Raw genomic sequence first — 27,275 nt, 5'->3', positions numbered from 1 at the left:
AGCATCTAAGCAAACCTTCAAAAATATTTTTTTTGAATGTGGCAATTCAGGATAAAGTTTCAGGGAAAAGTGATGTTCGGGGCACTTTTAGAGCTCTAAAACAAACAATTTTTTTTTGTCAGGTCAATTTGGACTTAAGGGTCAAAGTTACAGCCATTTTAAGGTAAAAAAATGCAAATTTAAAACTTAAATATCTCGAAAAGGCGCAAGCAAAATTTTAAGCACTAGGTTGCATTTGAAAGATGAGATCCAGCACTACTAGCGCTGGAAAAATCCCAGGGGTGTTTTTCTTTAAACTCGAGATTTCTTTATTTGAAAAAGGCTAATGTTCAAGGGAAAACTTCATGGGACCACCCTAACGAATTTTAAAAATTGTCCAAATATATGTTTTTCAATGTTATTTTGCCCGCTAAATCTGAATCTGCCCTCAGAATTGACAGAATTGAAGTGTCGCAAAAACGATTTTTGGTCATATTGGATCACATGGAAACCCAAAATATGACCAAAAATAGATTTTGCGACACTTTGGGTCAATTCTGAGGGCAGATTCAGATTCAGCGGGCAAAATTACATTGAAAAACATATATTCGGACAATTTTTTAAATTCGTTAGGGTGGTCCCATACGGTTTTCCCTCGAAAATTAGCCTTTTTCTAATGAAGATACCCTTTTCCATTTGCAATTACTCTTCTGAAGACACCAAAGCTCCGAAACTCAACCATTTTTCGGAAAATCCGTTTTCCACTTAATTTTGCGACCTGGACCACTGTGCATCGTGGACAATTTCCATACAAATAAAATATTTTTTTGTATGGAGCGTGGACAATCGCCAAAGATTAAATTTAATGCACTACTGATCATAATTTATATTTTTCGAGATCATTTTTCATCATTTTGTTGGCACACACATCCACACGCAAGATGAGAGCTTAACTGCTCAACGAAAGTCGTTATCGAAATATTTTCACTTGCACTTTCGTTTTCAATGCGCTTAAGATATGAAATTGCTTCCAATTGCCGGCAACAAGTTCTTTTGAACATAAGTTAGTCAGTCACTTGGAAAATAATACCGAAACATGTTACTAATTAGCAAGCGCCATAAAAAAAAAAAACAAACGTGCCAAGTCTTTTGACGTTTGAATGTTGACGACCCATCCCAATCGAAGGCTGCAAAGGGTGGCCACCAACACCAACAGCAGCGCCTGTTGGAGTGAGCCAGTGATGTCAGGAAATTTTCTCTATGAATGCTACTTTTCGTGAGTGTTCGCTTAAAATTTCATCAATTTTGGCAGCACAAAGCAGACCCAAAAGAGTTTGCTAGCGAAAAAGATTTTTGTGATTTTTCCATCCCCACTATAAGTAAAAAGTAATTTGTTTCTGTTAAAAAAGGTAAAAAAATAATTAATTAAATACAGGCTATATTTACAAAGCTGGGTTTCCAGCGCAACAAATACTTGGTAGCCCATTGCGGCGAAGTCCTTGAAGATAAAGCCAGACTAGCAATATTCACGTGTAGTTCAATCTAAATTCCCCGTCAGACAAATTTGCGTTCATTCACCCTGCAATCGTACTCATCAACGCACACGACATGGTCCCATCGTTTCATCGAAAAAGGTCGTGCTCCTTTGAAAATCTCTGCAACCTGCTGACCACACGAATCAATTCGCGTCCGATATGACGACCCGGCCAGCCAGCCATCATCAGGTGTGCACGACCCAAAACTGTGGAAGGGGTGGGGGAGGAAAAACTCACAAATCCGACAGTGAGCTCTGGCTCATACGATTAGCGTGTGTGTGTATGTGGCATCAGCGTTTTTCCCGCGCCATAACCGGTGACTGCAATGCATGCTGGACGCCGAGTCCCATCATCCGTTCGTGGAGTCCGCTTCGGAGTCCCGTCAGGCCGCATTAGCACAAATCTTGCGGATGAATGTATAAATTTTTCAGATTCACGTTTTGCGAATGGATCGCGCGCCGGGAGCACACTTGGAACGGCCGGCTTCAGATGAATAGAATTTAAATTCATGTAATTTGGAATTATTGTGGAAAGTTTGAAATCCAATTAAGATTATTTAATTGATTATTCGGCTTTGTGCAGGCAGTTTTGCGCGAGCGGCACGCCGAAGTCGGAGTTGTCGTCGCATGGGTGCTGCTCATATTTTTCCCCCTTTTTCATATGGCAAACGCCATGCGGCATGCAGCCAGGGGACACCACCCGATGGGGATGACAAACCTGCATGATGTTGGCCAGGAAAGGGAATAGATAGGGGAGAGGGTGGTATCGAAGGAATCAAGAGTAGGAATTTACTACTAGCATTTATACCTGAAATTTACAATTTTATTTATTGGTAGGAAATTCACTAACTTTCAATTCTGTCGATTGGAGCATTTTCAGGGAACCCAAATCTATTATACCTTGATGCAACTGAAGCGTTTACTGACATCAACTTCAGAAATGTCGAGTCGTGTAGTGTATACAACAATTCTTCTCAAGTCACAGAAAAATTACACACACTGCTGAATCAAATGAAATTATCCAAAAAGGCTGGTTCATATGAAAATTGACAGAATTCTCTGGATCAAAAGTCCTTAACAGTCCCCAATCTCCACTATAAATTTCCGCAGCAGCACGCCAAAGTTCTCATTATGCGCACGCTGGCTGTACTTTTCGTGGCCAGCTCATACCCTGCTGCGGGATCGCTTTGGGAAAAATACGGAACCGTCACCGCCAGGGTCTGGTTTATTATGCATTTCAAAAATAAACTGGAAACTTGTCACCAGACTAAACATGGGCCCGTTTCGGCAGCAGCAAATGATGGGGCCTCAGATCCCGAACCGAATGAATGAATGGCTGCAATTCTCCACTTTGGGGACACACGCTAGAAGGAAATCTCCCGTGGGAACCACCAGAGTATCCCCCCAGCAGATTCCGGGCGTTGATGCAGTTCTTGGCGCATTGGCTTCCAAAGTGGGGCCCGCTGCGCTGGTGGCGGTTGAATGAGACGGTTGATTGTGAATATGAAAATTAGTCTTGATTTGCCGACGACTTAAGAAAGAGGGGGGTTGAGATGAGGTGAAGAACGAAATCATTTTTAATGTTTGCCCCAGCAGTGACAGGAGCCTAGAAGAGAGTTGCAACAATAAAATAGGCATCCGTTCAGAATGAGGGCCTGAGAGGCGAAGTGTTCCACACACCGCAGGTAATAAATCATCCACTTCCTGGGGATTGTGTTGTTGGCGATGCATCGAAGAAAGTTGGCAATTAAAAATAAATTTACTCGAAGCTGTGATAATGATCGTAAAAAAGGTAGACTTCTATTGAGTCGAGGAATTTCAGCCAGTTGAGGCCGTAGCCTAAATGTTTGGGATTAATGTAACATAAGTATCATGGACATGTCCAATGTTGATTTTTCAAAGTGAATAAGAAAAAAATCCTTCATCATCTGTTTTTATATCAAACAATAGCATCAACATTTGTTGCCAATAAAATTTTAAATTAAACCTAATTAATTGCATATGATAAGTTTTTAAGTACAGTCCAGACTCAATTATACGATGCCTTGATTGTCAAAAGGTTTGTATGGGACTTCAGATAATGGAAATTTTTTTAGTCAAATTGGAATAGTTGATTGCATATTAAATTTAAAAAATGCATGGATCCAACATTTTACACAATTAAAATATCATGGTAAAATTTCATCTGGGCAGGAGTACATTTTTTATGTCAGAAAAAAAGCTTTTATATTAACTCTGATAAGGGGTAAATTTAAATCTGGTATACGTTATGCAAAAGTACTTGCAATTAAAAAAAAAATATTTAACTGCAGCCCAGACTTGATTAACCGAAGGCCTTGGAAAATTTTCGTTTCGGATAATTGAATCATGATTTTTTTTGTTGCCTTATTTTTGATTATTGAGCTTAGGTTTAACCTAGGGTTTAGGTTTAAGAATTTTTAAATCCAAGATGGTGGCCAAAATGGCGGTGATAAAATATTGAAAAATGCATTTTGAAGCATGTTTCGGATATCTGTTTTTTTTATTTGTTTTTATTATTTTTTTTATTTTGGATAATCGAGGATTTGAAAAATAGAGCAAAGGTTGTGTTGGTTTTTGAAAAATATCTGAAATTAAAATCATTTTTCTTAGGCGTTTGAATCCTTAAATACAGCAATTTCCCACGAAAACAGCATGGAAAAAACAAAAGTGCTCGGATCGGTCTTACAAATTTTTCTGGGGGTTCCCTGGCCGAAATAATTAGACCCGTATTTTTTTTGTTTGGCCATTAGGGTGACATACGCCGTGTTAGGGTGGTCTGAAAAATGGCTATTTTCGGCGATTTTCGCAAAAACCACTTTTTTCGAAAAATCATTACTCCTCGCCATTTCAACCGATTTCAATTGTCTTATACGCAAATGGAAGGTTATAAGTTGGCCTTTCAAAGAAAAATAGCAACAAGTTTCAAAAATCTAGCCTAACATATGAAAAGGGCATATGAAACATTAAAATGTCGTTTTGATGGTGTCTGGACCTAAGAGAATATGTCTGGAAATATTTTTATCGGATTCCTCGGATATTTTTACTTAACTTACTAAAAAATGGGAGGAGTTCAATAACAGGATTCCGAGATATGATTTTTTGAAAATAAAATCCGTGTTTTTCGACGCGCCGCGCGCAAAAACCGGAAAATGACGAAATCGGCAAAAAATCAACTTTTTCACAAAAATTGCGATGACTTTGAAATTTCAGCAATGACCTATACATGTCAGGGTATCGAAATGTTTGTAATTGAAAGACGCAACTTCAGATGAATAGAATTTAAATTCATGTAATTTGGAATTATTGTGGAAAGTTTGAAATCCAATTAAGATTATTTAATTGATTATTCGGCTTTGTGCAGGCAGTTTTGCGCGAGCGGCACGCCGAAGTCGGAGTTGTCGTCGCATGGGTGCTGCTCATATTTTCCCCCCTTTTTCATATGGCAAACGCCATGCGGCATGCAGCCAGGGGACACCACCCGATGGGGATGACAAACCTGCATGATGTTGGCCAGGAAAGGGAATAGATAGGGGAGAGGGTGGTATCGATGGAATCAAGAGTAGGAATTTACTACTAGCATTTACACCTGAAATTTACAATTTTATTTATTGGTAGAAAATTCACTAACTTTGAATTCTGTTGATTGGAGCATATTCAGGGAACCCAAATCTATTATGGGTAATTCTCTACCAACTCACACGAAATCGGGAAAAGTTGCCCCGACCCCTCTTCGATTTGCGTGAAACTTTGTCCTAAGGGGTAACTTTTGTCCCTGATCGCGAATTCGAGGTCCGTTTTTTGATATCTTGTGACGAAGGGGCGGTACGACCCCTTTCATTTTTGAACATGCGAAAAAATATGTGTTTTTCAATAATTTGCAGCCTGAAACGGTGATGAGATAGAAATTTGGTGTCAAAGGGACTTTTATGTAAAATTAGACGCCCGATTTGATGGCGTACTCAGAATTCCGAAAAAACGTATTTTTCATCGAAAAAAAAACACTAAATAAGTTTTAAAAATTCTCCCATTTTCCGTTACTCGACTGTAAAAATTATTTTATTTTTTAGAGTGTAACAATGTTCTACAAAGTTGTAGAGCAGACAATTACAAAAATTTTGATATATAGACATAACGGGTTTGCTTATAAACATCACGAGTTATCGCGATTTTACGAAAAAAAGTTTTGAAACAGTTACTTTTTGCGTTTCTCTTTGTTTCGTCGTCCGTGTCTGTCGCGGGTGACCATGAGCGGCCATGATCAACGACGATCAACATTTTCAAAACTTTTTTTCGTAAAATCGCGATAACTCGTGATGTTTATAAGTAAACCCCTTATGTCTATATATTATTTTTTTTGTAATTGTCTGCTCTAAAACTTTGTAGAACATTGTTACACTCTAAAAAATAACCCTGCAAAGTTAGAAAAAACACGAAATTTTAAAATGAAAAATTTTGTTCTCAATGAAAAAATGACCCTTCTAGGTCAATAAAGATTCGAAAAGTACATCAAATTTTCCATAAAATGACATGTTTCAAAATTTTTTACAGTCGAGTAACGGAAAATGGGAGAATTTTTAAAACTTTTTTAGTGTTTTTTTCAATGAAAAATACGTTTTTTCGGAATTCTGAGTACGCCATCAAATCGGGCTTCTAATTTTACATAAAAGTCTCTTTGACACCAAATTTCTATCTCATCACCGTTTCAGGCTGCAAATTATTGAAAAACACCTCATTTTTCGCATGTTCAAAAATGGAAGGGGTCGTACCGCCCCTCCGTCACGAGATATCAAAAAACGTACCTCGGTTTCGTGATCAGGGACAAAAGTTACCCCTTAGGACAAAGTTTCACGCAAATCGAAGAGGGGTCGGGGCAACAGCTGTGTGAGTTGGCGGAGAATTACCCTTATACCTTGATGCAACTGAAGCGTTTACTGACATCAACTTCAAAAATGTCGAGTCGTGTAGTGTATACAACAATTCTTCTTAAGTCACAGAAAAATTACACACACTGCTGAATCATATGAAATTATCCAAAAAGGCTGGTTCATATGAAAATTGACAGAATTCTTTGGATCTAAAGTCCTTGAGAATCCCCAATCTCCACTATAAATTTCCGCAGCAGCACGCCAAAGTTCTCATTATGCGCACGCTGGCTGTACTTTTCGTGGCCAGCTCATACCCTGCTGCGGGATCGCTTTGGGAAAAATACGGAACCGTCACCGCCAGGGTCTGGTTTATTATGCATTTCAAAAAATAAACTGGAAACTTGTCACCAGACTAAACATGGGCCCGTTTCGGCAGCAGCAAATGATGGGGCCTCAGATCCCGAACCGAATGAATGAATGGCTGCAATTCTCCACTTTGGGGACACACGCTAGAAGGAAATCTCCCGTGGGAACCACCAGAGTATCCCCCCAGCAGATTCCGGGCGTTGATGCAGTTCTTGGCGCATTGGCTTCCAAAGTGGGGCCCGCTGCGCTGGTGGCGGTTGAATGAGACGGTTGATTGTGAATATGAAAATTAGTGAATAGTGTATAGGTCATCGCTGAAATTTTAAAGTTATCGCAGTTTTAGTGAAAAAGTTGATTTTTTGCCGATTTCGTTATTTTCCGGTTTTTGCGCGCGGCGCGTCGAAAAACACGGATTTTATTTTCAAAAAATCATATCTCGGAATCCTGTTAATGAACTCCTCCCATTTTTTAGTAAGTTAAGTGAAAATGTCGGAGAAATCCGATAAAAATATTTTCAGACATAGGCTCTTTGGTCCAGACACCGTCAAAACGACATTTTAATGTTTCATATGCCCTTTTCATATGTTAGGCTAGATTTTTGAAACTTGTTGCTATGTTTTTTGAAAAACCAACTTATCACCTTTCATTTGCGTATAAGACAATTGAAATCGGTTGAAAAGGCGAGGAGTTATGATTTTTCGAAAAAAGTGGTTTTTGCGAAAATAGCAATTTTTCAGACCACCCTAACACGGCATAGGTCACATTAATGGCCAAATAAAAAAATACGGGTCTAATTATATCGGCCAGGGAACCCCCAGTAAAATTTTAAGACCGATCCGAGCACATTTGTTTTTTCCATGCTGTTTTCGTGGGGAATTGCTGAATATGTATATGTATTGTATTTGTTTTTTGTATAATTAAAAAAAATCAATTCGACATAAATTTAAAGTCGATTAAAACAACCCTATCAATAAATCAAAGTTATGTTTCACAAAAATATTTATCTTTTATCACAAGTTTTGCAGAGTTAAAATTTTAATAATTTTCAGGAAATGTAGAAAGTTTGTCTTTTGTAACAAAAAACACAGAAATAAATTGTTATCACATAATTTTATATAATTATTAAAAAATAAAACTCTTGAATAAATTTGGAGCCACATTTGAAAGAGGCAGCACTATATTACTATTACGGCCTTTCTTCCCATTGAAAGGCGTGTAATGAAAGGCCGTAAGAGCAATGTCGTACCACCCCTTTTGAATGATGGTTCAAAAAAGAAAAAAATTCTAATAAATTTAAAATTGATTTAATTCATTGCTTTTTGAAGAAGGGTAATCAACAACTTGTTAGATTTAACCCGATTTCTTCAAAGATAAAGCTTTTCACAATCAGGAAATGGATCCCAATCATACAAAATCCCTCTCCTGAAGAACCATACTGTTCTGCCACCAGTATCACTCCCTGACTTCACCTTCATTAACCGCGAGTCACATCAACGGCTCAACGATTTGCCGCTCGCGGATATCTTAATTTGCTCCACTATCAATCTAGCTTAATCGAACAAAAAGCACCGCTTCCAGAGGATAAACACAGAAACACCAGGCCCCCAAAAACAGTAATCGCCCAGTGACCTCCCCTCAAAAATTGACGACTTTCCCACACCCAAAGTTTCCAAAGTCTCGAACCCCCCAGCGGGAGGGGAGATCCCCAGGTGGTGACAGGTGTGAGGTTGATCCAATTCCAAAGCAGCAACCAACCGTTCAACGGAGAAGAAAATAAATCGAATTTAATTCAACCAAATTACACACAATAAATCCAAACTAGAATTTTCAATGGCACTCATTAACATTAATAAAATTGTACGCCCATTGATAACACTCTCTCAACACCCGAACGACCCGGCCAAAGAAGAGAGAGAGAGAGTGAGAAAGGCCCCGGGGGGAAATGGCAGAAGAATTGACGACGACGACGACGATGGCCATCACCTGAGCTATTGGCCGTGACTGAACGGGCAGCAGGTTGAACCGAGAGGGCGGAAATCATGGTGACACTTTTGAGATGCCGCCGCCACCGGTCGAGCAGGGTCGTCTTTGGCCAAGTTCGGGGGATTAAATTGTGATTTGTGTGAGGTGGGGTGATTTTGCACTTTAAATTTGAATTAAACAGCGAAGACAAACTTGTCGTCAGTTTTATCTACTCAAACTGAACAAAAATCACAGCACATCCAAAGTAACCCAACCCAACGGTGCCCTACACGGAAAACCGTTTCACTCGATTGCTCTATTGATTATGCGTATCTTGTTTGAGAGCTTGGACTTGGAGCAGGGGTGAAAAGATTTGAGGCAAATAAAAAGTGGTGTATAAAAAGCTTCACTAGAAACCAAGTTGAAAATGATGGCGACTTAAGTCCTACAAGGATGAAGAAAAAAGATGCCCTCGAGGGTGATGACAAATTCCAGAGTAAAGTGTCGTCGAGTGGTGCCAATTAATAATTTTCTTTTTTGCCTCAGGATAGAGAAGAATTTCTTTTGGAGGAAGATTTTTTTCTGATTTTAATTCAATGCAATCGTTTGCTATTTGAAAGTTCGTTTGTAGATATTTAACAAAACAGAATTTAATTGAGAATCGAGCAAAAGAGAATGAAAGACAACTTTTACTAATTATAAACTAGTCATGTGAAAACATATCAGATTTGTGGTCAAAGACATCAAAGGAGCTTTAAAGTAAAGATTTGTCCTTCAGTGAGTTGATAAGCTCAAAAGTAAGTAGTCTCAAAGATTTTTTTTACTATGGGACACTTTCTAACAACTTGGTTTGCTCAAGCTGTTCAAATAAAGATCATAGAAAGCTTTACAAAAAATCTCAACAACAATTCAATAACATAAGGTTTGATACTTCCAATGAAGCCAACCTGCTTGCTGAAGCAGCAGAAATCCCATTCGGTTGAACCACAGATTCAGCGCCAGTAAAGTAATAAATAGCCCATTATGGAAACTTATGAGATGTGGCATTTCCAATTTTTCCAGCCGAACCCCCCAACGGAAAATTCCTCCCAGCAAAAACACGGACCCAGAACGAAATGTGGAGGCCCTGTTTTTTACGCTCGTTACGTTAAATCAAATGCCCTCCTCGATGCCAGATTGGAGGGCTAGTTTATTGTTACGGCATAAACATATTATTGACACTTCATGCACGAGTTGGGTTTGGTTAACCTTGGACAGGTTTTTTTTCTCTTTTGTTCAGCAATAAATTTTCCTATTTTTTCCAAAAGCATTTTTTGATAGTTCAATATTTAGTTACTCTCCAGAATAAAAAATTTCCCAGTAATCCAATTGTCAGGATGGTCCATTCCTCCGAATAGACCCAAAACCAAAACCACATTCCAAAACCATAACCAAATTCCAAAACCAAAACCAAATTCCAAAATCTCAAATTTCAATTTACAATTTCCAATTTCCGTTTTCCAATTTCCAATTTCCAATTTCCAATTTCCAATTGCCAATTGCCAATTTCCAATTTCCAATTTCTTATTTCCGATTTCCAATTTCCAATTTCTAATTTCCAATTTCCAATTTCCAATATCAAATTTCAACTTTCAAATTTCATAATTCCAATTTCCAATTTCCAATTTACAGTTTTCAATTTACAATTTACAATTTACAATTTACAATTTACAATTTACAATTTACAATTTACAATTTACAATTTATAATTTACAATTTACAATTTACAATTTACAATTTACAATTTACAATTTACAATTTACAATTTACAATTTACAATTTACAATTTACAATTTACAATTTACAATTTACAATTTACAATTTACAATTTACAATTTACAATTTACAATTTACAATTTACAATTTACAATTTACAATTTACAATTTACAATTTACAATTTACAATTTACAATTTACAATTTACAATTTACAATTTACAATTTACAATTTACAATTTACAATTTACAATTTACAATTTACAATTTACAATTTACAATTTACAATTTATAATTTACAATTTACAATTTACAATTTACAATTTACAATTTACAATTTACAATTTACAATTTACAATTTACAATTTACAATTTACAATTTACAATTTACAATTTACAATTTACAATTTACAATTTACAATTTACAATTTCCAAAACCAAAACCGAAACAAAAACTAAATTCCAAAACCAAATTTTTAATACCGACACCAAATTCCAAAATAAAAACAAATTCTTATACCAAAACTCAAATTAACACTTTTACATCTATGATTTAAGGTATTAATTCTTCTTTCAGATATTTTTTTTCTGATTTCGTTGTTGAGGGTTGATTCTCGCTACCATTATGCCCTCAGCTTCTGCCATATCCAGCGGATCAGTTTCAATATCCTCCTCCTCGGATGTGTGCGCTTCACGCTTCGTGCCAGCTCTTTCGGTCGACTTGACCGGCATTCATCATAGCCCGGGTCAGGCAAGGCTAGTGCGTCTCCTGGTCCTGAACGGTGCCAAATCGGCCCAGCCTCCCCCAAATGCTAGCTGGGTGTTTTTTATACCGCGTCATTTATTTATGAATATGAAAAGCGAGTTCGGCCATCGAGTTGTTCTGCCTCAAAAGAAAACCTGTAGCCCCTGCTGCAGCAGCAGCATTGAGATACATTACGGTGATCATGGAAAAATCATGTATAAATTATGAAATTACCTCCATTAGGCACAACTCGCAGTTCTTGCGTGCATCGCTTTGGCGCGAGATGCTTTAGAAAGGGGAAGGGATCAGTGGGGTAAAATCAGAGTCATGTTGAGTTATTAAAACTAGATTTGTTACGACGACGACGACGCATTTTCACCAAAGTCTAACTTTACCCCACTGCCCCTCTAAAGTAGGCACGTTTGGCCACTTCAATACCTAAAGTAGCCCCGGAACTCGCCAAACAAAACGGTTGCTGAAAAGGCTCAACTCTACATGCCAGGACCCACGAGCTGGGTTGTCGTGTCTCACGGCAATCTTCGCGCTATTTGAGCGATTATCCTAGCCCCGGTTGACTGACTCCTCGTTGCTGCAGCTGCTGCCCGGTCTTTGGATGTCATGCCGTGAGATGAAGAGTACCGAAGATCAAACGTACTTTAACGCTTCTTCCACGCGGTTTCGACACGGCGGTGGTAATGTTTGAGATATGCAGATAGCCGGATCAGCTGTTTTGTCAAAGGTACTTTCTTCAAACTGGAGGGTTCACCTGCTCCTTCGGGATGATCCGGAAAGCTCGTGCCAATGCCGTTAACCGCTAACACCACCATCGCGCTAACAGTTAGGGTGGATTTTCATGGATTTTTCGATGACCGACATCGAAAGCGGCTTTCGATGCTCGTGGTCAAATTTGGTCGAAAACTCATATTTTTCGACCAAGTTAAGTGGTAAAATAGTTTAGATTGATTGTTCATGGCAGTACGAACAATAAAAATAAACACTAATTGCCGGAAAGCCCCGAAAATGTGATTTTCCGACTTTTGATTTTCGATGCACGAGCATCGTAAGATGACCGACATCGAAAGCATAGTCACTACCATGCTTTGCTAAAATGTCAGTGCATCGTAGTTCGATGCCTGTCCTGTCAGCCATATTGCTGCCGCGACACCATGGACACAAACCAAATAACGCTGTGAAATATTTCCGTGAATATTTCAAGCAGGCAAGCGTTTCAAGCGTTTTGTGGCAAACACATGAGATTTTTCCGAAGCCAAAATGGCAACAATGGAATCGGCTGATGTTGATGTCGACAAAGTTTTGAAAAGAGGCGATAGGCTACCTCAAATTATTTTAAAGTGGGTTTTTACGTTTTCAAATAACAAGAAAGAATTTTGATTTTATTTCACAGCATGAAATGTATGTAATTCAAGGAAAATGTTGATTGCCACCTATGATACGAGTGTTTCCCATAAACATAGAACATTTTTAAACAGTACGCTAGATCAAAGTGTGTACGGTTTACCATGCACGGAAAGTTGAAAACATGGAAAAAAATAGATTTTTTTTTCATATTTATTTTTATGGAATAAATATTTAATAATTGCATCATAGTTCTGGCTGAAGGTTAGAAGGGTGGGAGAAATTAAGAAGAAAAGCTAGTAATGGAATGGAATTGATGTTATTTATGAAAGCAGGAATGAGTAGTCGTGATTGGAGTTATTGGAGTCGGGTGATTTTCGTAGACCCGGAGTTGTAGCTGAAACCGTCAAATTCTTGAAAACCGAAGTGGTAGTTGACATATTTTGGACAGGCCCCAAGCCATGGCAGGTACATTCGGGTGGTAGCCCCCTCCCCCCACCTCATTTTTGGAAGACATATGAGAGAGAGAGAGAGAGAAGAAGAAGAAAACAAATTTTCTAATTTAGATTAAATTAAGAAACTACGAAAATAAGAAATTAGGAAAAACACGAATAAAGAAATAAAGTAATAAAGAAATAAAGAAATTAAGTAATAAAGAAATGAAGAAATAAATAAAGAAATTAAGAAATAAAGCAATAAAGAAATAAAGAAACTAAGTAATAAAGAAATAAAGAAATAAATAAAGAAATAAAGAAATAAAGAAATAAAGAAATAAAGAAATAAAGAAATAAAGAAATAAAGAAATAAAGAAATAAAGAAATAAAGAAATAAAGAAATAAAGAAATAAAGAAATAAAGAAATAAAGAAATAAAGAAATAAAGAAATAAATAAAGAAATAAAGAAATAAAGAAATAAAGAAATAAAGAAATTAAGAAATTAAGATATTAAGAAATTAAGAAATTAGGAAATTAAGAAATAAAGAAATTAAGAAATTAAGAAATCAAGAAATTAAGAAATCAAGAAATTAAGAAATTAAGAAATTAGGAATTAAGAAATTAAGAAATTAAGAAATTAAGAAATTAAGAAATTAAGAAATTAAGAAAATAAGAAATTAAGAAATTAAGAAATTAAGAAATTAAGAAATTAAGAAATTAAGAAATTAAGAAATTAAGAAATTAAGAAATTAAGAAATTAAGAAATTAAGAAATTAAGAAATTAGGAAATTAAAAAATTAAGAAATTAAGAAATTAAGAAATTAAGAAATTAAGAAATTAAGAAATTAAGAAATTAAGAAATTAAGAAATTAAGAAATTAAGAAATTAAGAAATTAAGAAATTAAGAAATTAAGAAATTAAGAAATTAAATTAAGAAATTAAGAAATTAAGAAATTAAGAAATTAAGAAATTAAGAAATTAAGAAATTAAGAAATTAAGAAATTAAGAAATTAAGAAATTAAGAAATTAAGAAATTAAGAAATTAAGAAATTAAGAAATTAAGAAATTAAGAAATTAAGAAATTAAGAAATTAAGAAATTAAGAAATTAAGAAATTAAGAAATTAAGAAATTAAGAAATTAAGAAATTAAGAAATTAAGAAATTAAGAAATTAAGAAATTAAGAAATTAAGAAATTAAGAAATTAAGAAATTAAGAAATTAAGAAATTAAGAAATTAAGAAATTAAGAAATTAAGAAATTAAGAAATTAGAAATTAAGAAATTAAGAAATTAAGAAATTAAGAAATTAAGAAATTAAGAAATTAAGAAATTAAGAAATTAAGAAATTAAGAAATTAGAAATTAAGAAATTAAGAAATTAAGAAATTAAGAAATTAAGATATTAAGAAATTAAGAAATTAAGAAATTAAGAAATTAAGAAATTAAGAAATTAAGAAATTAAGAAATTAAGAAATTAAGAAATTAAGAAATTAAGAAATTAAGAAATTAAGAAATTAAGAAATTAAGAAATTAAGAAATTAAGAAATTAAGAAATTAAGAAATTAAGAAATTAAGAAATTAAGAAATTAAGAAATTAAGAAATTAAGAAATTAAGAAATTAAGAAATTAAGAAATTAAGAAATTAAGAAATTAAGAAATTAAGAAATTAAGAAATTAAGAAATTAAGAAATTAAGAGATTAAGAAATTAAGAAATTAAGAAATTAAGAAATTAAGAAATTAAGAAATTAAGAAATTTCAGAATTTCAGAATTTCAGAATTTCAGAATTTCAGAATTTCAGAATATCAGAATATCAGAATTTCAGAATTTCAGAATTTCAGAATTTCAGAATTTCAGAATTTCAGAATTTCAGAATTTCAGAATTTCAGAATTTCAGAATTTCAGTATTTCAGTATTTCAGAATTTCAGAATTTCAGAAATTTTGAATTTCTGAATTTCTGAATTTCTGAATTTCAGAATATCTGAATTTCTGAATTTCTGAATTGCTGAATTTCTGGATTTCTGAATTGCTGAATTTCTGAATTTCTGAATTTCTGAATTTCTGAATTTCTGAATTTCTGAATTTCGGAATTTCAGAATTTCAGAATCTCAGAATTTCAGAATTTCTGAATTTCAATTCACCCCATGTTTGTATAGTTGACTCTCTGGCTGTCAATTTTCTCAATATCAATATGGCTCCATCTATCAATTATTTTCAGTCCTTCAAATAGCATACTTTGATTTTTCGTTCTATAATTAGATACTTCCGTTGTCGCCGGTCTTATTTTGGTCTTTTTGTCGTGCTCTACTAAATGCCGCCAAACATTATTAATATTAATATTATTTTGTTCTATCCGGAAATAAATTTTGAATGGTTCTAAATTAAAGTTCCCCTGCATTTGTCTAAAATTTTTATCTTTGGTTTTCCGTGCACGTGTTGCTTTTTGTTGACGTTTCCCCAAGCGTTTCTTTCCCATTTTCTACCGTTCCTTCTTGAAACGCTTGCGGGAAAAATGGCGGTCTGCCCGTTATTTAGGTTTGAGTCATAGCTAAGTCATAACGCCATCCAAGAGCATCGTAAAAATTTCGATGCTCGTGCATACGATGTCGTTGCATGATCCATGAAAATCCAGCCTTAGGCAAGAAGGAACGGTAGAAAATGGGAGAGAAACGCTTGGGGAAACGTCAACACAAAGCAACACGTGCACGGAAAAACCAAAGATAAAAATTTTAGACAAATGCAGGGGAACTTTTAATTTAGAACCATTCTAAATTTATTTCCGGATAGAACAAAATAATATTAACATTAACAATGTTTGGCAGCATTTAGTAGAGCACAACAAAATAGACCAAAATAAGACCGGCGAGAACGGGAAGTATCTAATTATAGAACGAAAAATCAAAGTATCTGGAGTTTTTTTTTTTTTGAAAAGGTCCTATAAACCAAATTTTCATTTTTTGCTTTTTGGTTGTTTTTGAATACCCCTGACTCAAGGCGGGGTCCTTTTCAAAAAAAAACTCCAGGTATGCTATTTGAAGGGACTGAAAATAATTGATACATGGAGCCATATTGATATTGAGAAAATTGACAGCCAGAGAGTCAACTGTACAAAATTGAAATTCTGAAATTCTGAAATTCTGAAATTCTGAAATTCTGAAATTCTGAAATTCTGAAATTCAGAAATTCAGAAATTCAGAAATTCAGAAATACAGAAATTCAGAAATTCAGAAATTCAGAAATTCAGAAATTCAGAAATTCAGACATTCAGAAATTCAGAAATTCAGAAATTCATAAATTAAGAAATTCAGAAATTCAGAAATCCTGAAATTCTGAAATACTGAAATACTGAAATTCTGAAATTCGGAATTTCTTAAATTATGAAATTAAGAAATTCTGAAAATATGAAATTAAGAAATTTAGAAATTGAGAAATTCTGATTTTTTTTTCTTAATTTCTGAATTTCTTAATTTCTGAATTTCTAAATTTCTGAATTTGTGAATTTCTGAATTTCTGAATTTCTGAATTTCTGAATTTCTTGATTTCTGAATTTCTGAATTTCTGAATTTCTGAATTTCTTAATTTCTTAATTTCTTAATTTCTTAATTTCTTAATTTCTTAATTTCTTAATTTCTTAATTTCTTAATTTCTTAATTTCTTAATTTCTTAATTTCTTAATTTCTTAATTTCTTAATTTCTTAATTTCTTAATTTCTTAATTTCTTAATTTCTTAATTTCTTAATTTCTTAATTTCTTAATTTCTTAATTTCTTAATTTCTTAATTTCTTAATTTCTTAATTTCTTAATTTCTTAATTTCTTAATTTCTTAATTTCTTAATTTCTTAATTTCTTAATTTCTTAATTTCTTAATTTCTTAATTTCTTAATTTCTTAATTTCTTAATTTCTTAATTTCTTAATTTCTTAATTTCTTAATTTCTTAATTTCTTAATTTCTTAATTTCTTAATTTCTTAATTTCTTAATTTCTTAATTTCTTAATTTCTTAATTTCTTAATTTCTTAATTTCTTAATTTTTAATTTCTTAATTTCTTAATTTCTTAATTTCTTAATTTCTTAATTTCTTAATTTCTTAATTTCTTAATTTCTTAATTTCTTAATTTCTTAATTTCTTAATTTCTTAATTTCTTAATTTCTTAATTTCTTAATTTCTTAATTTCTTAATTTCTTAATTTCTTAATTTCTTAATTTCTTAATTTCTTAATTTCTTAATTTCTTAATTTCTTAATTTCTTAATTTCTTAATTTCTTAATTTCTTAATTTCTTAATTTCTTAATTTCTTAATTTCTTAATTTCTTAATTTCTTAATTTCTTAATTTCTTAATTTCTTAATTTCTTAATTTCTTAATTTCTTAATTTCTTAATTTCTTTATTTCTTTATTTCTTTATTTCTTTATTTCTTTATTTCTTTATTTCTTTATTTCTTTATTTCTTTATTTCTTTATTTCTTTATTTCTTTATTTCTTTATTTCTTTATTTCTTTATTTCTTTATTTCTTTATTTCTTTATTTCTTTATTTCTTTATTTCTTTATTTCTTTATTTCTTTATTTCTTTATTTCTTTATTTCTTTATTTCTTTATTTCTTTATTTCTTTATTTCTTTATTTCTTTATTTCTTTATTTCTTTATTTCTTTATTTCTTTATTTCTTTATTTCTTTATTTCTTTATTTCTTTATTTCTTTATTTCTTTATTTCTTTATTTCTTTATTTCTTTATTTCTTTATTTCTTTATTTCTTTATTTCTTTATTTCTTTATTTCTTTATTTCTTTATTTCTTTATTTCTTTATTTCTTTATTTCTTTATTTCTTTATTTCTTTATTTCTTTATTTCTTTATTTCTTTATTTCTTTATTTCTTTATTTCTTTATTTCTTTATTTCTTTATTTCTTTATTTCTTTATTTCTTTATTTCTTTATTTCTTTATTTCTTTATTTCTTTATTTCTTTATTTCTTTATTTCTTTATTTCTTTATTTCTTTATTTCTTTATTTCTTTATTTCTTTATTTCTTTATTTCTTTATTTCTTTATTTCTTTATTTCTTTATTTCTTTATTTCTTTATTTCTTTATTTCTTTATTTCTTTATTTCTTTATTTCTTTATTTCTTTATTTCTTTATTTCTTTATTTCTTTATTTCTTTATTTCTTTATTTCTTTATTTCTTTATTTCTTTATTTCTTTATTTCTTTATTTCTTTATTTCTTTATTTCTTTATTTCTTTATTTCTTTATTTCTTTATTTCTTTATTTCTTTATTTCTTTTATTTCTTTATTTCTTTATTTCTTTATTTCTTTATTTCTTTATTTCTTTATTTCTTTATTTCTTTATTTCTTTATTTCTTTATTTCTTTATTTCTTTATTTCTTTATTTCTTTATTTCTTTATTTCTTTATTTCTTTATTTCTTTATTTCTTTATTTCTTTATTTCTTTATTTCTTTATTTCTTTATTTCTTTATTTCTTTATTTCTTTATTTCTTTATTTCTTTATTTCTTTATTTCTTTATTTCTTTATTTCTTTATTTCTTTATTTCTTTATTTCTTTATTTCTTTATTTCTTTATTTCTTTATTTCTTTATTTCTTTATTTTTCTTTATTTCTTTATTTCTTTATTTCTTTATTTCTTTTTTTTATTTTTTATTTCTTTATTTCTTTATTTCTTTATTTCTTTATTTCTTTATTTCTTTATTTCTTTATTTCTTTATTTCTTTATTTCTTTATTTCTTTATTTCTTTATTTCTTTATTTCTTTATTTCTTTATTTCTTTATTTCTTTATTTCTTTATTTCTTTATTTCTTTATTTCTTTATTTCTTAATTTCTTAATTTCTTAATTTCTTTATTTCTTTATTTCTTTATTTCTTTATTTCTTTATTTCTTTATTTCTTTATTTCTTTATTTCTTTATTTTTTTTCTTTACTTGCTTTTCTTCTTAATTTCTCCCACTCTTCTAACCTTCAGCCAGAACTATGATGCAATTATCAAATATTTATTCCATAAAAATAAATATGAAAAAAATCTAATTTTTTCCATGTTTTCAACTTTCCGTGCATGGTAAACCGTACACACTTTGATCTAGCGTACTGTTTAAAAATGTTCTATGTTTATGGGAAACACTCGTATCATAGATGGCAATCAACATTTTCCTTGAATGACATACATTTCATGCTGTGAAATAAAATCAAAATTCTTTCTTGTTATTTGAAAACGTAAAACCCACTTTAAAATAATTTGAGGTAGCCTATCGCCTCTTTTCAAAACTTTGTCGACATCAACATCAGCCGATTCCATTGTTGCCATTTTGGCATCGGAAAAATCTCATGTGTTTGCCACAAAACGCTTGAAACGCTTGCCTGCTTGAAATATTCACGGAAATATTTCACAGCGTTACTTGGTTTGAGTCCATGGTGTCGCGGCAGCAATATGGCTGACAGGACAGGCATCGAACTACGATGCACTGACATTTTAGCAAAGCATGGTAGTGACTATGCTTTCGATGTCGGTCATCTTACGATGCTCGTGCATCGAAAATCAAAAGTCGGAAAATCACATTTTCGGGGCTTTCCGGCAATTAGTATTTGTTGTTATTGTTCGTACTGCCATGAACAATCAATCTAAACTATTTTACCACTTAACTTGGTCGAAAAATATGAGTTTTCGACCAAATATGACCACGAGCATCGAAAGCCGCTTTCGATGTCGGTCATCGAAAAATCCATGAAAATCCACCCTTACAGGGAAGTTTGCGCGGAGAAAATTAGCCTTCCGGCAGCGAACTGTCATGGGCCAATTAGAAATGTGTGTGGACATAATTAGATAACTGGGAAAAATGGCTCGAACAGCTGACATCTTGAACTGGAGATAAGAATATTCACACATTTCGCTATTTAAACAATTATGGAAATTGGAAATTTGAGCTAATGATTTCTTTAGGCTTTTGTTGCCATGGCAACTTGACGTGGTCGATCGAATTAAAAACAATTCCGCCAGACAAAAGGCTTCATAATTGCCAAGTGGCAGATCGATGTTGAGTGGCCAACCCATCTCCCCTCCCCCACACCATCTCTTTCAACCGCAGACTCTTCATCTGCATATTCACTCCGACTGTCCCGTGGGGCCATTTCGAGACCCATTCCGGACTGCTCTCTTCCGGTTCGGTCCGTCTGTTTGTCTGGCTCAACACAACCGTCGTCCTTTTTCCGGGACCAGCAATACCGCGTGTGTGTCTGCGTTAAGTATGTATGACCGTAAATATTAATGGCTGGCTGAATGGAACGATATGAATTTGAAATGTACGATACTTTAAAGTGTTATTAAGATAAATTATCCACTCGTCAGGCCCGGTTCGGATCTCGGGAAAAGAACGCTCCATTCGACAATATTGTGCGCCGCCAGTTAACAGGCTGCTGCTGCTGGTTGGGCCTGGAATCCCAGAGCCGGAGACTCTGTGCCAAAGTGAGAGGAAATAAAAAGTGTCATATATTTGCGCGGGAGTACGCTACTTGAGACCGTCACAAGGACCAACGAGGAGGCTGGTACTTGGTGATTCTTTTGGAATCCGATAATAAATTATTTTAACTATTTTGAAATTTTAAATTGTTTATTCTGGTGCTTCTTTGACTCAGAAATGACTTTGATTTTAGTTTCTTCTTGCTACTTATACTAATCATTTAACGCAGTGATTCTCATCCTTTTTCGACCAACTTCATCGCCCCCACCATTATTTTTTGACTAATTTGTATCATTGCACAATTGAAATAATTTTGGTTCTAATGATCGTAGAATGATTACAATTTTTAAAACATGCTGGTAGCTCTGTTGTTGATCGTAATTTTGTTGTTAAAAGAAACACGAAAAATAGTTATTTTAAAACTCTAATATTTTTCAAAGTTTTAATCATGCCTAAAAGCATGCAGAAACTCCCAGAAATTAATGAAGATTAAGAATCAAATGAATGCAAAACATTACAATAATGTTTTACGCTTTTTAAAAATAAACCCTGAAAACTTTTGAAAACACGTTCAAACGCCTTTTTATTTTTATTGAATTACATATCGTCGCCGTCGTGCTAACTTGTCGTACGCGCATTTTGGGCCAAATTGAGTTAAGAAAGCCATTTTGTGCAGCTCACAATCCCAAAATTCGATTTCAACGATAACCAAAAAAATCTCTCGAAAATTTCTGTCTCTTGAGTCATAAAGTTGTTTCAATCTTGTCGTACTACCTTGTCACTGAAAATTGATGTAAGTGCGACAAATGGCCAAAGGGAATTCAGGTCAGAACGCGTTTGACGCACGTACAAGTTAGACTACCGTAAACATTTGTTGTTATAACTTGGGACTCCAGCAAACAACTTCAACCAAACTTTGGGACAATGCACATAATGGTTAGCCAAACAAAACGTGTTTGTTATTGTTTACATTGCGTGCTTTTGTTTTTGTTTATTCAAGGTCAAACATTGAAACGCGTTTTTTCGGAACGTCAAAATGGCAGGTGTGACAAGATAGCACGACGGCGTCGATATGAAAGGTATAATTCTATAACTTGTCTCTTTCTCAATTGATTTTTTACAACTCTACAAATTTCCTGTTAATTTGGTTTTTTTATTTATTATTTTGTCAGTTATAAATATATGTTGTTACTTTTCAGATCATTTCTCATTTGATCATTTGATTCAATTTTAAAACGTGTTGGACGTGTTTTTCCTCTGTAGTTGCTGCGCGAAAAGTGCTTGTGGATGGAGGTGGAAGATTCCTCCGACGATGAGTTTCTTCCCGTTGTCGGATCGCGGAAGCGGAAGAAGACAAGTGACAACGGAGCCGACGTCGGAATTGGCAACGTGGTACAGCTCCTCAACAAACAACAAGTTCAGCCCGCTGGTGAAGAACAACAACAACAATAACAATGGTAGCCCAGCCGGGAAAGGAAGCGTCCCACCGGTTCCAGTGGCCAAGAAACCACCACCTCTGGTGGTAAAGAATATGAGCTTCGGTAAGCTGAGGAGTGTAATGTAGTTCCCTCCGCTGCCGGGCGCAGCTCCGGACGGAAAAGCGAAGAATCGCCCCCCCTCGGCATTTTCCCCGAGTACAATCGCAGGTTCTAGACCTGCAAGACCAACTTGGACCAAGTAACGCTCGTCAGTTACATGATCTCCATGTACACCCAGAACTGGACATCGGCATACGAGAGGATAAAGAGCACGATTCGGTAGTAAAATGGTACTGTGTGCAGACTGAGAGGATAAATCCCGAAATTACCGAGAGTACTTTACTCATGGGTTCATATTCATGAAAGTTCTATCAATCTATCAAAAAATAAAAAGTACCGGTACCGAGACTCGAACCCAAGACCTTCGGCATATTGAACCGTGCCTTTGCGGTATGAGCCCCCATGGTTCGGTGATTAAGTGGCGGTCATTTGTCCATATTAGCCACTCAATAGAATGAACTGTTCCAACGAACGAATGAACACGCGAGAGGACTATACTCTCGCAAAACAGAACTTTCCTCACGTTCAATGCTTGAAAAGGGATCGATCACTGAACGGGACTGCTCGATATTCGATAGAGCTTTCTGCCAGCGATCATTTCCCAAAACGATATTTGATCGCTGACACACAACGCCTATCATGACCGTCATTGCTTGGCGACGGTCGGTGAACGTAAACCCAAAGACGAAACGAACGAAAATGAGCACCACTCAAGCAGCCGCCCGAACGAGACAACGTGCTCTTTCTCTTTCTCTCGTTTTTGTCTCTCTCTTCCTAGTGTATGCTGCGTGGTGACAGAAATCATATGATTGCTATCATAGGGACGTGGCGTTACATCGTGCTGCCACCTGGTTTTTTTAAGTGCAAGAGTGGAAAAGTGCTGAGTCATCGTCTAAAAATAGACGGCTTCCTATCTCGCCCAGCAAAATGAAGTCGATAAAGTAGTCGGTTTCGATGAGAAAAAGTGGAAAACGTGGTCTAAAAATAGCGACGCCATCCCCCTATTGAAGAGATGATCGGAATCTCGGTAGAATGTCAAACGACCGCTCTCTAGTCCAGGCTTGCCACAAATACAGATTTTTCAGCACAGTCCCGAAACACAAACGAATTTTTTTAACAGTTAAAATAAATTTGAGCAGTTTTTGTTAAACTGGCCAAAAAGATAAACATTGTTAGCATCTTTTGGCATGTTCAGTTTTTGGTAAGAATATTATTCTTTAAAGTTATACTCGATTGAGTGTTTGGTATGTGCCAAAAAAATCTGTATTTGTGGCAAGCCTGCTCTAGTCGTCTCCTGGAGGGAAGTCAATGATTGTGTGAGTGACTTTGCGTAGCACTCATTCCTTTGTGTGTGAAACGAACGAAAGCAGAATGTAAAAATCAAGTTGTCGTGGTGAAGACGATTGGAGTGCTCTGTCAGCTATCACAAACAAAGTCGAAATTTCGCAAGCCCTGCTCACGTTTCTTTTCGTGAGGACTATCCCCTCGTTCTTTAACTTTGGGTGTACGGATTAAAAGGAGTTATTTTTGTTATTATTATAGATTTGTTTTTAAACCGATCCTAATAAAAATAAGTTATGAATTAAAAAAAAATGTTTTTCATCGTATTTTTAACTTTTTGTACATGAATTTGAACACATTTCATAACATTACACCCAGAACTGGACATCGGCATACGAGAGGATAAAGAGCACGATTCGGAAGTAAAATGGTACTGTGTGCGGACGGAGAGGATAAATCCCGAAATTACCGAGAGTACTTTACTCATGGGTTCATCTTCAAAAAAAGTTCATCTATCAAAAAATAAAAAGTACCGGTTCCGAGACTCGAACCCAAGACCTTCGGCATATTGAACCGTGCCTTTGTCATATGGGCCACCATGGTTCGTTGACTAAGTGGCGGTCATTTGTCCATATAAGCCACTCAATAGGATGAACTGTTCCAATGAACGAATGAACACGCGAGAGGACTATACTCTCGCAAAATAGCACTTTCCTCACGTTTCTTTTCGTGAGGTCTATCCTCTCATTCTTTAACTTTGGGTGTATAAACTCCAAAAAAAAATTGATTTCGTTTTAGACCACATGTATTTAAAAGATTTTGAGCAGTTTAATAAAAGAAATATGTCCATTTTTATCCTGTTTAAAAAATATTACAAAAAAATCCTTTATTGTTTACAGTTGAATAACGAAAATTGGCAGCTCTTCTCTCTCGCGCACGAAAGATCGGTAAAAAGAATCCAAAAACATCATCATCTTGATTATTCGGCGGAACATCTTTTTCACTACTACACTTGCAAGTGAAACGTTACACGTCGGAAATTGGCCTGTCACATTTTGTAGATGGGCAATGTGTGTAAACAAAGTGGAATAATAATTTTTAGTGGTGGTTCTGGGAGAATTTCGGGAGCGATTTTCTTTTGCGTGATTTGCCTCCTCTCTCTTTCACGGGTGAAAAAAGTTCGCAAGCGAAATTGATTGTTTTGCGATTATTCCATCCCTGGTCGTACGTCGCATTTTGACGTTTCGAGAAAAACGCGTTTTAATGTTTGACCTTGAATAAACAGAAACGAGAACACGCAATGTAAACAATAACAAACACGTTTTGTTTGGTTGACCATTCTGTACATTGTCCTGAAGTTCGGTTGAATTTGGTTGCTAGAGTCCCGAGTTATAATTACAAATGTTTACGGTAGTCGAGCTCGTACTTGTGTCAAACTTGTTCTGACCAGAAATCCCTTAGGCCAATTGTCGCATTTACATCAATTTTTAGGCTGTGTCAAGATAGCACGAAAAGATTGAAACTTCTTTCATATAGGAAGAGCGACAACAATCCACGGAGTTTTTTCGGTTTTTACTGAATATCTCAGAATTGAAATCGAAATTTGGGGATCTGTGAAGGTCAAGAGGTGAGGCATTGTGAGTTGCACAAAGTGGCGTTTTTAACTCATTTTGGCCCAAAATCGACTTACGACAAGTTAGCACGGGAGCGACCATAACGAAGAGGGGTCGAGGCAACTGCTGTGTGAGTTGGCGTAGAATTGCCCAAATGTTCTAAAAAATAAAGTGGCTAATTTTTTTCGCATCGCTTTTGCAGAGATCGCCTTCTTTCCCTCACCACCGAATACACACGATTTGTACTTACTTCTGCCACGAGATGAGATATTACATCTCGTTTATTGCGTGTTGTGAAGACACTTTCCAGTTATTTTTATGCCTTTACCGGGCCAAGTATGAATATTTCATTGGCGCTTTTCTCGAGAGTGAAACGTTCCCGCCATATATGCATCAATTTGGTTGTTTTCTCCAGCTTGGCACACATTAAGTGAGTAAAAGTTGTTTGTGTCACTTTAATCATCCTCCGAAACGCATCACCGTTACGGAACATTTACTTCAAATTATGCTGGCGGTGCCATGCCATTCGCCAAAGTGCGTACAGCTCCCCATAACTCGCGCTGCAGTTGTTCGACAAATACGCGGAATCAGCAACTTCAGCAGTCAACAGTGCCGGGTTCTAGATAACAAATGGTCGGAACGTGTTGAAATCCGGGGTACCACCGGCAGGCAACCCTCGATTCCGGTTTGATAAACATATGCAATAAAAAGCCCCCCGTCTTTGGACTGGCGGTTGGTGCTGGGTTTTTTTTCGCTAGCCTAGCCCCCAAACTAGAGCGCCACCTGGGGCAAATGACGCTCAAAGTGGCGAGCCACGCCCAGATCATGGGTGGAGTTGCTGTTTTTTTCAAAGTTTCTGCTTTTGATTGCAGTTTTAACCTTAATATTTCGGAAGATAATTTGATTTATTTTATTTGTTAACATTTTATACCTAAGAATTTTTTGGAAATTGGTTTAAATGTTTAATTCATTCTGAATTTACTAAAGGGAATATATTTGATTAAAAAATGGTGTTAGGATACAAGTTGTATGCTGTGATCACACAAAAACAAAACATTTAAATTTCCCTACGCCCCTGCTCTCCAGCTAGAACGCGCACTCCATCAACGGCACCCAAGCTATCGCCTCCCCTGCCGGTAGCAACCCCGATTTAAATCACCCGTGGATGTTTGTGCGCGTCGATGACCAGCAATCTGGAGTTTTCCCCCGGTCCAGCAACTCAAATCGACCGCGGCGCGAAAATTTTGTCCAAACTCGGATCATCATCGCGGATCCCGGTTTTCTTTCCACCTGACTGCAGCCTCAATGATCCGTGACCGGCTAGCCAGACCAGAGCTCGGTGCGGCACACAGGTGGCCATGGGTCCAGTCCCGCCAACGTGCGTGCTAATCGAATCTGCACCCCCCAGAACTCGACGACCCCACGGACGACTGAAATCGCCCGAAAGAATTTTTGCACCTTCAGCAGATCGGCCCGGCCAAAAACCCACCCCCAAGTGGTGGGGTGGGGAACCTATGGTGGAGGTTGAGTAGATTGTTTATGATTATCGAAATTGAAATTTAATGCAAATCCAACGCCGCAGTAAATTGCGAGGCCCATTTGTGCGACGTTCAAATTACCCTCAAAGACGGAGTTATGGTCGCTGTGGAGTTTACGATTCGCAGGGCCAGAACCACCTGAGCGGGGCCGGACGGATAGATTTGTTCCGAAGGTTCAACGGCCAGAGCGGCGGCCAATGATCAATACGCGTTAATCAGAGCGATAGCACGTCCGTTGAAGGGTGAGGGGGGATTCGACGTGAGGCCGCGTGTACGTGTCCATCCACGAGATTTGAGCTGGAAAGATAGTCCGGTTGGTTATAGGGAATGGACGTAACTGTGGTGAAAAAGTAATTAATTTTGAAAATTTAAAATAGAGGATTTAACTTATTTTTGGAAAGTTTAGAAACTTGGGTTACAGTCATCCCACATATTCGGAACACCCACAAATTCGGAACACTTTTGTGATAATTATGTAAATAGCATGCCAAATGCATCTCTCCTGTTGACCCTACTATTTTAAGGACCTTTATTTGGACATTCGCTTGCTATTTCACTACCAAAAGTAGTTCTTTTTGAACAAACAACTGAATTTCGATACTGTTTTGTTCAGAGCTGCAAAACACGGCCTCCAAATTGCTTATTCCATTATTGTGGGATGTTATTGTGCCTCCCACAATTGTGAAACACCTGAATTTAACAGATATTTTCATAAAAAAAGTTATCAAACCATTTGTAAAACATTATTAAGCTTGAGTTTCATTGGTTCCATTGTGGGAAGTCATTATTTTGTAGAAAATATGTACTCCTGGAGAGAATCAAAGTTTGTTTTCA

General features: G+C 34.9%; 1 protein-coding gene across 1 annotated transcript in view; it reads left to right on the top strand.

The window, feature by feature from the left end:
• Nucleotides 1–1,843: 1,843 nt before the first annotated feature.
• LOC119766073 overlaps nucleotides 1,844–27,275 on the top strand; it is a 148,352-nt gene continuing 122,920 nt past the window's right edge. The window contains exons 1-2 of the mRNA XM_038250453.1: nucleotides 1,844–1,930; nucleotides 21,735–21,900. Coding sequence (XP_038106381.1) covers nucleotides 1,844–1,930; nucleotides 21,735–21,900 — 253 coding nt within the window. The remainder of the gene's footprint in view (nucleotides 1,931–21,734; nucleotides 21,901–27,275) is intronic.

Source organism: Culex quinquefasciatus, chromosome 2 (genome assembly GCF_015732765.1).
Source record: "Culex quinquefasciatus strain JHB chromosome 2, VPISU_Cqui_1.0_pri_paternal, whole genome shotgun sequence".
NCBI classification, from domain to species: Eukaryota; Metazoa; Arthropoda; class Insecta; order Diptera; family Culicidae; genus Culex; species Culex quinquefasciatus.
The sequence above is the reverse complement of the archived record's forward strand: the minus strand, read 5'-3'. Positions and strand labels throughout refer to the sequence as shown.